The sequence below is a fragment of the Tripterygium wilfordii genome, chromosome 9 (genome assembly GCF_013401445.1).
Source record: "Tripterygium wilfordii isolate XIE 37 chromosome 9, ASM1340144v1, whole genome shotgun sequence".
NCBI classification, from domain to species: Eukaryota; Viridiplantae; Streptophyta; class Magnoliopsida; order Celastrales; family Celastraceae; genus Tripterygium; species Tripterygium wilfordii.
The window spans coordinates 4,733,133-4,746,869 of record NC_052240.1 but is presented as its reverse complement, the minus strand read 5'-3'; the positions used below and the strand labels follow the sequence as shown (position 1 = coordinate 4,746,869).

General features: G+C 36.3%; 1 protein-coding gene across 3 annotated transcripts; it reads left to right on the top strand.

Annotated features, from left to right (window-relative positions):
- Positions 1–6,339: 6,339 nt before the first annotated feature.
- Positions 6,340–13,407, top strand: LOC120006695 (interaptin). 3 transcript variants are annotated; one of them, XM_038856827.1, is made up of 6 exons: positions 6,340–6,489; positions 6,707–6,758; positions 8,614–9,089; positions 9,224–11,231; positions 11,411–11,617; positions 12,818–13,407. In XM_038856827.1, the coding sequence occupies exons 3-6, from the start codon at positions 8,719–8,721 to the stop codon at positions 13,133–13,135; spliced, it is 2,904 nt and encodes a 967-aa protein (XP_038712755.1). In that variant the 5' UTR covers positions 6,340–6,489; positions 6,707–6,758; positions 8,614–8,718; the 3' UTR covers positions 13,136–13,407. The 3 variants fall into 3 exon arrangements, with proteins under 3 accessions (XP_038712755.1, XP_038712757.1, XP_038712756.1); XM_038856829.1 differs by lacking the exon at positions 6,707–6,758; XM_038856828.1 differs by lacking the exon at positions 6,340–6,489 and having other exon boundaries at positions 6,689–6,758.
- Positions 13,408–13,737: the final 330 nt, after the last annotated feature.

The window sequence follows — 13,737 nt, the reverse complement described above, 5'->3', positions numbered from 1 at the left end:
TTTTGGTGTTAGTGATACATCTCTGCAACTATAACTGTTTTTTCAGAAGAAGCACGAGAGGTACAAACCTTGAAAAGAAAATCAAAAAACGAAAAGTAATTGGGAAGAGAAAGTATACATGCTGGTTCAATTATATCTTTTTAGTAGATTTTTGGTGTTGGTGATACTATAGTGACACATCTCTGTAGCTATACAGTATCAATTTCCCTAAATTTTCTTCTGCTTATTATACGAGAAGAAAAAAAGACAAAAAATAGAAAAACAAGACCAAACAAGAGTCATTCCGATCAATTTGATGAGGATCACCTCATCAGTTCTCACTCTCTGTATTTTATAGTACTGAGAAAAAATTTTATGAATCATACCGTAATATTTATTGACGTGCTCTTCATACTTGTTGTACAAAGTAGGAACTGTGATGGATAAGATGATTCTTATGACAGTATCAATCACAAAGCTTCATAAAAAGCCAAATGGAATTTGAGAGGAGAGAAGAAGAAGAGTTTTGTAGGTATAAATAAAAAAAAATCTTAAGCTAGATGACCAAATTATCCTTAAATTGTATTTTTTTACAATTTTAAAAAGGCTCATGAATTTTTTACAATTAAGTTATCCAAAGTGTTCTTAGTGTCAATTGTCTTTTTTTTTTGCCAATTTCTTCTTGTTAACTTGTCCCCCTTTTTAGCATCATCTATCGGGCAAGAGCCGGTCTTCCTGCGTCCTCGGGCCTTGCTCATTATGATGCCAATAGCAAGAAATTTGTTCAAACAATGAATGATTTAATTCATACAAAACACCACATTGAATCTCCACCTACCCGATAAACTCCAGGTACAGGTAGGGCGAAGGAAGGACATAATATGAAGGGGTCATTGGAGTGTACGCTAAATTTTTCGTAACGGTGGCAAAATTAAGCTGAGATTTGGGGACAGAGCCTTCGGGATTTTTTTTGAGTTATCTATTAATTATACTTTCGAAAGTACGAAAAATAACACTAAAAATCAAAAATTTATAAATAAGATAAGTAAAAATTGTTACATGTATTATTGGTTCAACCGTTTGAGCATAATTTTTTTATAAATGGGGATTTAAATTGAAAATTCAAGAGGTATTTTTTTTATAATACTATATACTTAGCTCTAATTAAAAAAAATAATTTTGAGGGGTCACTTATATGAGACTTCGCCCCTGGGTACGGGACTATTTCGTCCAACATTCACTAGACAATAATTTATCAATTGTAGAATGTTATTGAATAAATATAACATTATTTTAATAATTATACGAGTGTTTTGGTAAATCAATAAAAACAGGAGGCGTGATTACATTGTTTAGCTTCACGCATAAGGGGCGAAGGTTATAACCAAGTAAGGATTGAAATGTGTGTAATTAGTGGTGTCACATCCAACTAAAACATAATACATATACGTATCTTTCATGCCATAAACTCATAAAGCATTACTTTACCCTTAAAAAATTTGAACACTGTTACAAAATCATGTGAGACAATGAAATTGAGCCAATTTATTAAAGTTTACCGGGCAATTATGGGCGATGGCCCTTGTGTTTGTTTTGACAAATCAAACGTCTAAAGAAGGTAGAGAAAAAATAGACAAATAAAAATCCAACTTCTATATATCAACTTCTCAATGAACAACACATGTTCAATGATAATGCAAAAGAAAATCGTAAACTTAAACCACTGGGGTACAACTAATCTAATGGTGAGGAGGAAACTTTCTCTCTTTAGAAGTTGTGGATTTGATTTCTATCGAACTCTGTCATGACTTGATGGGATTTCTAACAAACTCATATTGAATTATCACGTTTGTTATTGAATTATCATGTACTTGACACAAGTGAATCGCAAAAATATTGCGCAAACTCATGAATTTACCTAATGAATGTTTTTTTTAAATAGAAATAACAATGTCTATACAATTATATAGCAATATAACAATCAATTTCAATTGTTTAGCAAAATGACATTTGACGCTACTGCTACAATCACAACAAAATTGTCAACACCACAAGTATCTCAAACCAACTTCAATACATTATCAAACTATAATATCTAATACGTAATCAAACCAACATCCAATACATTATCAAACCAATATTATCATCCTAAATACGATGTCTAATACTTGCCAACAAGTCTAATAACCAGTTCTCTTTCTACACCACAAGTTGAGAAGATGAATACTAGTGGAGAAGATGGTGGTCGGGCATTGAAAGACTTGATTTTGATTGTGTATTTCTTCATTTGCGATTGTTTTGTTATTTTCTGTTGGTTTCTCTTCGTTTGGGTTTATTGGGTTTTTCCAATATTTCGAAGCAAAAATGATGCCTAGGAAGAAGAGAGTGACGACTTTTCATCGCCAACAGTGTTGGTTCCTAGTAATTAGAATGGTGAGGTTGTGGTGAATGATGATACGAAAGAAGAGAATGACGACTTTTCATTGACCACAACCACATGTCTGCCACGTGGAATATAAATAAAAATGAAATTACACATCATCAATTAACAACCATGTCATCTCTGTTATAATGAAAAAGTGATCGAGTGACTACTTTGGATCAATTCCCAAAGTTGAGGGGCTTGTTTGGTCCAAAATAAATTAGAGGGGCTCAATTGTTCATTTTTTAGATATGTTTTATTTCTCAGCGTAGATCCGGTTTTAAATATTACCCAATCTACCATTCCTAACCTACATGACACTACAAAAGACATGATAATACCTCACATCTCTTTCGTGTGTCAGCCTTATTTTTTTTCACATGCATTAAGAAATGATAAAGTTTGAGAAAATGAGACAAAGATGATAATGCTCACGTGGGTCACCTTATACATGCATTCAAACATCACTTCATGGAGTAAACACCCCTCTCACCAATAATTGATGTGTTCTGCTGCCCTTAAATAACCCTCCCACCTGCTGGACGTTTCCCTCACACCTCTCTCCAGTCTCCACTTGCTACTGCCGGCGACACACAATTGCAAAGGTAATATATATATGTATTGTTTATATATACAAATATTGTTTAGAGTTTATATATATAAATATTGTTTATGCATCTAATTAGATTATTACTTGTGCTTTGAAGGAAATATGGATCCTAAGGCTAACACGGTGAACTTAAATATAATTCCAAATTTGATATCACAAGAGGATATATGTGCTCTGAGCGCTAATACATTCAGCCACAATGATCTTCTATCCGATGATTTTGAAGAAGATGACGAGATCTTGGAGAATGATGATGATGATGAGCATCAATACGAGATTGGCCAGCGGTCTCAGTTTCATGACAATATGGGCACATGGCCTTCAGTATTCTCACAGTTTCAGAGCAGTATGGATGCAAGGTCTTCTGCATACTCTCAACTTCATGGCAATATGGGTGTCGGGACTTCTGCTCACTATATAGAGCCTCCAACTCCAAAATTTATAGATGTTAGCTGGGCCAACCAAGCTGTGGATAGTCAGTGGGTGCAACAACAAGTTCGACTCCAAAATACAAATGAAAACTTGTATGTCGAAGCACAATTTGCAACGAAGGCAAAACTGATTTATGCTGTGAAGATGTACCACATTGAAGCACATGCGTAATACAAAGTAACATACTCTAATCCTGGTTGTCTTATATTGAAGTGCAGAAAAAGAGGTGGCTGCAACTGGAAACTGACTGCATCGATGCGCGATGGGTATGACTTCTTTAGGATTATGAGACTACAACCTGTTCATACTTGTTCGAATCCTATTATAAATTGGGACCACGCTCAACTTGATTTTGGTTTCGTTGTAGATTATATCAAAGAGACTGTGAAAAAGGATATGTCTATTACCAACGGTGTTATTATTGCTGTCATTAAGGCATGGTTCAACTTCATAATTTCTTACAAGAAAGCGTGGCTTGCAAAACAGATGGCCATTTCGTAGTTGTTTGGTGATTGAGATGAGTCGTACAGGGTTCTACTAGAGTTCATGGATGCACTCCAAAGATCAAATACGGTGACGGTTGTTGTCTGCAATTGTGACCAACTAACCGCCCAAATGTTCAAACAAGTATTTTGGGCATTCGGTCCTGCAATTGAAGGTTTTAGGCATTGTCAACCGATGATATGTGTAGATGGTACTCACTCATACAGGAAATACCATGGGAAATTGCTGATTGTTGTTGGTTTTGATGGGAATGGATAGCTTTTTCCATTGGCATTTGCTATAACAGACGGGGAGTCAAAATTTTCATGGAGCTGGTTTATGGCATGCTTACGAGACAGGGTCACAGATCGCCTAGGTTTATGTGTCATTTCTGATAGACATATCGACATCATCAATGCCATGAAAGATCCCCATCTTGGTTGGTGAGAGCCACTGGCTTATCACCGTTTCTGCATTAGACATCTGGCTAGTAATTTAAACACTGCGTTCAAGAACAAGGAGTTGAAGAATGTAGTCCACAGAATGTCCTTGCTAACCCAACAAGCTTAGTTTGAAAAATTATGGGTCGAGATTGAGATTCCTCTGGCATCTTGGACATTGTTGTATGACGAAGGCAAAAGGTGGGGACATATGACTACAAATATGGTTGAAGCTTTTAACGGTGTCTTGAAAGCTGCTCGTGCTTTACCAATCACAGCGTTGGTGCAACTAACCTTCTACAGGTGTAATGCATATTATACATTCCGTCGACAAGAGAGTGAGGCTCGGGCTTTTTCCAGAGCTGAATTCATACCAGAGATAGATTTGAAATTGCAAGGTTTGAGACAACAATCAAATGCATATGAGGTGGAAATGTTTCATCGTCAACAGGGGTATTTGAAGTGAAACGTGCATCATCAAGATTAAGCCATCTGTCCAGACCTCGACTTTCAAATGTTGTTGACTTGGCCAATGCCACATGTACAACCAACTAGTGGTTAATCTATCATTACCCTTGTTCGCATGTTATTGTTGTATGTTCTGCCCAGAGAATTAATCGATCTTAGTTCGTGGATGGGTTTTATTCCATGCAGAGTTATCTCAATACTTGGGCTCCGATGTTTTTTCTAGTACCAGACCGGTCAACCTGGCCCACTTACTCTGGTCCACTTATTGTTCCAGATCCTACTTTATGGAGGAGTAAGAAAGGTCGGCCTCAGTCCACTCGCTTTCACAATGAGATGGATGCTAGGGATGGTGCCCACAAACCCCATCGTTGTGGTATTTGTCATACTGTAGGTCACACTAGGAGGTCTTGTCTTAATAGAAATTAGTGAATGTTTGTCTCCTTTTCTCAAACTTTATCATTTCTTAATGCATGTGAAAAAAATAAGGCTGACACACGAAAGAAATGTGAGGTATTATCATGTCTTTTGTGGCGCCATGTAGGCTCAGAATGGTAGATTGGGTAATATTTGCAACTGGATGCTACACTGGGAAATAAAACCCGTATGGATGGTACATGAGAAAAAAAATCCATTTTTTAAAACTACATGGACTATTTCGTTACTTATCCATAAAAGAAAACTACAAATAGCGATACATCACAACAAATATTCTCTTACAATAGTGTTAAGGAGCCCATATAGTGGTAACTCATGGAAGCCCAAGTATCTTGAACAAAAATTTAAAACGTTTTAAATCTCAAAATACATGTTAAATTTTAAAAAAAATTACATATTCAGAATCAACGTATAAAACTCTTTCTAACAAGATCCATTATCGATGAGTTTTATCGGGTAAATCTTAATTCCATCGTTTTTTTTCAATGGAATTTCTTAATTCCATTGTTTTTTTTAATGAAATTTCAAAAACAAATGAAATGATAATTACAATAATAAATTCTAAACTGTGCTTTAAAAAACAGTAGAATCTATATTAAAACAATAAATTTTGGACAACGAAATATGATATAAAGAGTGTAAAGAAAACTATTTCGTTGATTAAATTAATGGAATAAATTTATTGAACTCTCATGGATTACCAAACAAATGAGTTACATATCATTTTCGGTTCTCTTATGCGGATCTAATTTCCAGGTTAAGTCCATAAAATATACACGTACGTTTAGTCCGCATATGGGAAATTTCGTACAGTACAAAATCATTGACAATGAACCAACGAACTGGACCCACCCACATCCTTTTGCTGTTTCAGCACACGCTCCTCGTCCGCTTTCTGCGCGGCATCAAAATATTTAAAATTTAATTTTCCATAAAATATTCAAAATGCAAAAAAATAATAATATAGAAATAGAAAAAATGTCGCGCTTGGCTTTTGCCCTTGTCATTATCGTCAATTTTATTTTAAAAAAAATCATTAATAATTATTTCCATTCATATCCCTACAACAGTCCAACTCCAAGCAGCAAATACGCCCTTCCTCAACATTTGCATCAGCTCCATTTGTGGATTCCGTGACCGAATATCCGCCGTCACTTTCAACAACGTCACTTCACGCTCTCCCTTGTCGCCGGCCGTTGACGACGTTAGACCTGGCAGTAGTAAGATTTATATCGAGATTTCAATTTATATTCCTTTTTTTCTCTCCCTTAAATTAAATGTCGGTTTCATTTTTTTGAATTTTTGAATTCTCGCAATGCATCAATCGCAAGTCCAGTAACTTCTGTTATTTGTTGAAGATCTTTGTGAATTAATACGGTGAATCTTTTTTTTTCCCCTCTTGATTTTCTTTAATCGGACTTCGGATTCAACGAGCAGGTGGTACTGGCGATTTTTTGACCGTTTGAAGAGGAGAAGTGTACGGAAATCAGTAAGCCATGCTCGTCTCTCTGTGGTCACTTCTTTTTAATTTGTGTCCATTTGATTCCAAAAAAGTCAAAGTGGTATGAACAAATTGAATCTCGATAGTCCGATTTTTCTTTTCTACGATTCGCTGAAAGAAATTCAATATTAACTTTCTTGCGTGGATACTATTTTACAATTCTCTGCAATAGCTAACGAAACAGAGTGTTCGTATGCGTTTGTTTTTGTGTTTTTCTTTAATGTTCATTCTAGAAGAACATAAACGTTTTAACTGATGTAATGTTTTCTTGAATTTGTTTGTTTATATATTCAAGTGCACCAGTGCAGTGTAGTATTGATAGGCTTCCGGTTGATTCGTGGGAGTCTAGGGATAGGGATCGAGGGTTTATGGAATTGAAAATGGCGATGGTAGTTTGTCCTTTTTGGGTTTGGAATCCGAAGCTCTGACAGATTAATTTACTACGATTTGTTTTGCGTTTTATGATTTTTTACAATTGAAACCTGCACTCCAGTTTCTTCTCACGTGCTTCTTCTTTCTAATAAATATTTTAAATTTACAGGGACATTTTTATATGGGATTTTGATTTAATTGTATACAAGAGTTTCAATGTTACTGTGGAACGAGTGTATGGAGAGGAAGGAATTTGGGGATTAAATCATTGGGGTTCAGATCACTTGGTCTTTTTTTGAGGTTCTCGTAGTAATCTGCCACCACCCTCTGAACTTGGTGTCTTTTCATCTGTATAGTTTAGTCTTAGTGCACCATGGCGTTTCCTTATCACACATTTGTTTGTGCTTTGCTACCCGGTAGGGGAAGATGGTATCAGCTGCAAAAATTAAGTGTAGGGCATTTTTCTAATCCTATGGTTGTCCTATGCTAGTTTAGGGTAAAACTAAAACAACCTAGCTTTGCTGTTTGAGTTGGACGAAGATCTGAAACGTCATTGTGTATATGGCGTATGCTTCAGGCTTTGAGGAGATGCTATTCATTTTTACTTGCATGGGTTTTGTAGCTAGTGTCTTCTTCTCAACGGTAATGTTTCTTTAGGTTCTATTGATGAGGAGATGCTATTCATTTTTACTTGCATGGGTTTTGTAACTATTGTCTTCTTCTCAACAGTAATGTTTCGTTAGGTTCTATTTAAAGAGTTACTTCAAATTGGAGCTTTTTTACATTCATTTTCTGTTTTTTTAAGTGTAACTTTGATTGTATCTCTTTTGTTTTGAATTGAACTTTTCGGTGTTGTAGACTTGTAGTGCCTTCTCTTTTGGTTCACTTTAGCATTTTATTTGTTGATTTTTCGCTTCTTTTCTGGGGTCGTTGGAAGGGGATGGGGGGTTTTGGATATTGAGATGTTTTAGTGTTTTTCTGTTGTAAAGGTCTTTGTGATTGAAGTGGATCACTCAGAAAATTGAGGAGGAAAAGGAAAATTACAAAAAAAATATTTTTTCAACTTTTTTTTGTAATTGCCATAACTCTAAAAGAATCAATACCTCGGTATTCAACATGGATAATATGACCACTTGTAATAACAAAAGTGAAGAGAATAATGAACGATAGACAATGCCTATTTCAGTATTTCTTTGGTAAGTGGTGGTTCTAAGTTCTTATTTGAATGAAGTCATGAACACATTAAATATACCTGAAATTTGTTGCAAACAAACGTTGCACAAAGCTTCTTTTTCCATTCTTCTTTATTTTTTCCCAATTGAATTCCAAATCTTGCTAGAATGTGCAAGCTATGATGTTTTTGTCCTTATTTAAAAGCAAGATATGTTTTCTCTCATTTTCACAGCGTTACTGCTGATATTTGCCTATATCTTTGTTTTTTAATAGACCATGTTCAATTTTTTAATTCCAGGTTCTGTGAGGTTCCGTCCTTCCCAGGGCTTCTTATACAAGAGATCGAGATTGAGGACTTGATTCTCCATGAGCAGCAGTTAGCAGTTCTTTGAAAGATATACCTATGAAGAAGCTATTCTTTTTCAGATCCTCAAACAATGGCAACAACAATGAGGTTCCTTCATCATCATTGGATAAGCAAGTTTATTGGGAGAATCCATCAGTGAGTGGGACAAAAAATGAAGCTGGTGCCAAGGCTGAGCGCAGTTTCCGGAGCCCCAGGGCCCTATTTTCCAAATCGAGGAAGCAAATATATGATAGTCAAAGCACCGGTACCTCATCTTCTGGTCTTAGGAAGAGTCGTTCATTATCATCGGCATCCTTTCTTGCTGATGGGTTGGAGCAAAAGAACTTTTCTTTCACAAATGATCACAGTATATCTCCTTTGAGTAGTGCTAGTGGTGTTTTCCGTCAACGACGCAATCATTCTTCTCGGTGAGGCTTTTGATAAACTAGCAACAACTCATGTGAATTTGTTAATTGAGTCATGGTACAACTATGTGCTCTTACTTGTATGTCAATATGAATTGCTTTTTAAGTTGTAATTAGTGAGTTTTTTGCTTTTGCAGTCGCCGTGCCCTTACTCCTGAGAGGCTTTCGAAGGCAAGACAATATGATGTTGCAGCCATTCAAAATGCACATGGACTAGAGAAGGCTGGTTCTTCTGGTTCTTCGAGAACACATCATGACTCGTCTTGCTCTAGTAATGTTTCAAGTAAAATATTGGACCGCTACATTGATGGGGAGCAGCAGCAGGAACAGAGCACCAATGGCGGTTCTTTTCAGATAAATCACAATGGCAATGGAAATGGTACTGGGAGGCTCCCCCCACGAGTTCAATATACGGCTCCAACTTCACCAACTAATAGTGTTAAAGATAAGCCCAAGTCTCATTCATTTAGGGAAGCTAAAGGTGCCCGTCTTCATTTCTCATCTAGGGATTGGGTGGAAAATGGATTTGGTCATGAATCTCCTCGGAGACTAGCAAGGAATGTTATTGAGAGACTCTCCCAGACTCATGTTTTTCCCAAATCAAGTTCAAAGGAGTTCGACAATGATGTCCCAATCACTATTGAAGATATCTATGGTGGATCTGGACGCAGATGCTTTAATTCAAATTCAGATGGGCTGGCTCAAAAAACTTATGCATTGGATGAACCTTATGAAACTGCTAATGGTTATGTCGGGGATGATTTCTCAGGCTTTGAGAAGCACAACTATTTCGCACGAGACAATGCTGGCATTTTGAACTATGTTGAAGATGAGGATGATATAGATGTGGAATTAAGAAGAAGATCTAAGGAAGCTCAGGAGAGGGTCATGTTTCTTTCTGAAGAAGTTGAGCAGGAAAGGTTTCTTCGAGGTAGTAGGTCTGATGCTTCAATGCTGATTCGGACCATAAGAGACCTAGTGGATGATAAGAGAAGCTTGGCACTTGAAGTTTCAAGCCTTCTACACTCACGAATTGCTGACAGGGCTTCTGCCAAGGTAGAACTTAGACAGACAAAGAGAGATTTTGAGTCACAAATACAAAGACTAGAGAAGGAGAAGAATGAATTGCAGTTAGCATTGGAAAAGGAGTTAGACAGAAGGTCAGCTGATTGGTCCTTAAAACTTGAGAAATATCAGTCAGAAGAGCACAGGCTTCGTGAGCGGGTCAGAGAACTTGCGGAGCAGAATGTCTCACTCCAGAAGGAAGTCTATTCTTTTAATGAGAGGGATACCAAGAGCAAAAGCATGATAACATACTCAGAGCAACAAATTAGGGACCTCATATCAAGGGTGGAGGAGTTAAGCAGGCAGAATAGAGATCTTAGCCAGAACCTTACTGAATTGCAAGAGAAATATAGTGCCGTTGAAGAAGACCTCAGTTGTGTCAAAAGAAATTTTGAAGAGAAAGATAAGGAGTGCAAGGAGTTGCAAAAATCCATTACACGATTACTTAGAACCTGTAGTGAACAAGAAAAGACTATTGACGGATTGAGAGAAGGATTTGGTGGGGAAAATGGGAGGAAGCAACCAATAGATAACTTTGATAAGCTTGTCGGAAAATTGCAAATGGAGCAAATGAGGTTGACAGGAGTAGAGTTGGCTTTGAGAAGGGAAGCGGAATCTTTTAGGCAAGAAGTTCATTCTCTTCGGCAGGAGAATATCAATTTACTAAATCGCTTAAAAGGCAGTGGGAAAGAGATTGATGCTTTAACTTGTAAGCTTGATAAAGAAATGTGGAACCGGGTATGCTGCTTGCAGAATGAAGGGCTATCAATGCTAAAAGAAAGTAGTAGACTATGCTCTAAATTAATGGAATTCATTAAGGGAAAAGGAAACCAACTTCTAGAAACTATACAGGATGCAGAAGGTATCCACAACGGTTTAGATGGCCAGTTTATTGTTGAATCTGAAATGAAAATTCATGGATTTAAACGAGCAACTGAAGACCTAACAAGGAGTCTGCAGAATATGTCTTCTTTGCTACAGGAGAAGTCCAGTCTGGTCGCGTCTAAATATTCCTCTGTAAGCATCAATCCTGATGGATTTGCGAGACTAAAGGATCAACCAAATGATCAAATTTCCAAGGTAACTTGATTCTGAATTTTTCTTCTTGACGAAGAGCACTGATTTGTTGCACATTAGCATTTATAAAATTTTCACTCACTGAAATTTTGTTCTAATTTACCACCATTTTTGTACTGTCTTTTTCATTGGGCTGGGATTCAAATTAGTCATCATTGTTCTTGTTGATGTTCTCACTTTAGGAAACTGTAAGATTTGAGCTAAGAGCAGAAACTCTACTTACAAGTCTATTGAGAGAGAAGCTGTATTCTAAAGAGTTGGAAGTTGAGCAGTTACATGCTGAACTGGCAACAGCAGTGAGAGGAAATGACATTCTCAGATGTGAAGTCCAAAATGCATTGGACAATCTTTCCTGTGTCACTCACAAGTTGAAAGATCTTGGACTTCAGGTATCTTTTCATGCTATTGGTGCATTAGTATTCAACTATTCATGTCAAGTTTTATTAGTTTCGTACTTTTGTTTAATATAGACCTGTTAGCTGTCTCTATTGTTATGCCAAAAGATACGTGTATACAAATTAATCTATTGCTGATGTCAATAGTGAATACATACATATATTTATCGGTTTTGGGATGACTTGGCATATATAATGATTTCCTTGTACTTTCCCCCAATTAAATTATAGGAATGTGAATACATAACATTATTATTTAAAGTGTGCCATTTGTAACCAAAATTTTTGCGCGATGAAATGGAAGCAATTCTCTTATGAATGCTGAATAATAATAAGTTAGTAGCTTAGAAATTAAAAGGAACGTTAAATATGATGGACATAACTCCTCCTTATGGTATTGGTACACAAGTCCAGAAAGGTGTCCAATTTAGCATAAATTGATTGATGATTCTGAGATTAATAAATACTAGGCAAGTACAAAAAAATAGAAAGTTTGGGGAGAGTGCAATTATGCTGAATGATGTGCTTCTTGTTGAATGCACCATAATTTGGGCCGAATTATATGCTGTGTCCATGTACAGGAGATAAAAGTTTGCAAGAATTATTCTGCATATAAAATATCATTATGCTGTTGTCTTGCTTTTATATCTGTTGGAATTTGTATTTATATATTTCACGTAATCTTTGTCTAATGTCTACCACACTTGGTCTGTGTCTTCTTTGGACTAACTTTTTTGCTGAAATAAACTGCTTTATGGAGGAAACCGAACTATTATGCACTTTTCTTTAGTTTTCTTTCATGGAATTATTTTGTAATTTGCTCATAAGCATTTATTGGGCATATACAATGCACACTATTGAATTGAATTTACACGTGAAGATGCTACATCAGTTGCGTCACTAGAAGTTACAATGCATTCCCTTTAAGTTGATATAGGTAAATTTAATGTATGTTCAAGGAGTTCGTATAGCTTTGATGTTGGTGCTCTAGTGCTGCCAATCCGATGCAGCTATATCTTTATGTAGTCTTGTTTTACTGTGGGTTTCTGAGTTGATGTGTTGAAAATTTTCAAGAGTTAGTATACCTGTTAAAAAGATTTTTAGCACTAGCTTTTTGACCATTTCTTTTACTTTGAGCTGTTTTTTGCATAGAATAGATAAAACTTCAGTACTAATATTTAGCCTACGTAATAGATGCTGAGGAAGGATGAGAACATAAGCCGGCTTCAAAGTGATCTTCAAGAATCCTCGAAAGAACTTACAGCTATGAAGGGAATCCTCCCAAAGGTTTCAGGGGAGAGGGATTTGATGTGGCAGGAAGTGAAGCAATACAATGAGAAGAACATGCTATTGAATTCCGAAGTTCATGCGATGAAGAAGAAGATCGAAGCTCTAGACGAGGACATACTTCTTAAGGAAGGTCAAATAACAATATTGAAGGATGCTCTTGGCAGACCCTTTGACATCCTTGGTAGTCCTCCTGATTCTACTCGGAATTTCCTTCTGCCATGATTACTGGTTACTACGGCACAGTAACCAAACTGTTCATAGGCTTATAATATTTATGTTTTGGGGGTTTGCTTTCTTTCCTTCTTCTTTAGCTTGTTTGCCATTCATTCCCTTTGCTTTATAAAGTCGTAGATAAGTAGTGGAAAACTGACACCATCATTCTTTTGTATTAGACCAATTCTCATAGAGGTTTCCCCTGTGAATATAATTTTGCAACTGTCAATGAAGCTGTTGATCTCTTGGAGGCCTGCAATTGAGAACCAAATGCAGGATTCCGAACCACAAATCTAAACTTTATGATAAATGTATTTGGGAAAAACTGCGTGTTAAAAGGTCCATATATCGAGCATGGGATAGGCTTACCACCTCGCTAATGAGCAGTATTGCTGCAATCTAATGGACTGCACCCTCGTACTCTAATAAGTTGTGTTTTTACCAAAGGAACTGTCATTATTATTTGTATTGAATCCATATATATGAGTTTGATTACATATTCACTTATCCAATTAAGATTTGGTTTAATTAGCAATAGATCCCTCAAAATAATCTTTTATTTCAATAGGTTCACTATAATTTTTTTCAACCCATAAGTAGTAGATAGATTT

Coding starts and splice junctions, on each gene's coding strand:
- LOC120006695 (XM_038856829.1), top strand. CDS start 8,719: ATGAAGAAGCTATTCTTTTTCAGATCCTCAAACAATGGCAACAACAAT. Junction 9,090..9,223: donor CGACGCAATCATTCTTCTCG/GTGAGGCTTTTG, acceptor TTGCTTTTGCAG/TCGCCGTGCCCTTACTCCTG. Junction 11,618..12,817: donor TGAAAGATCTTGGACTTCAG/GTATCTTTTCAT, acceptor CCTACGTAATAG/ATGCTGAGGAAGGATGAGAA.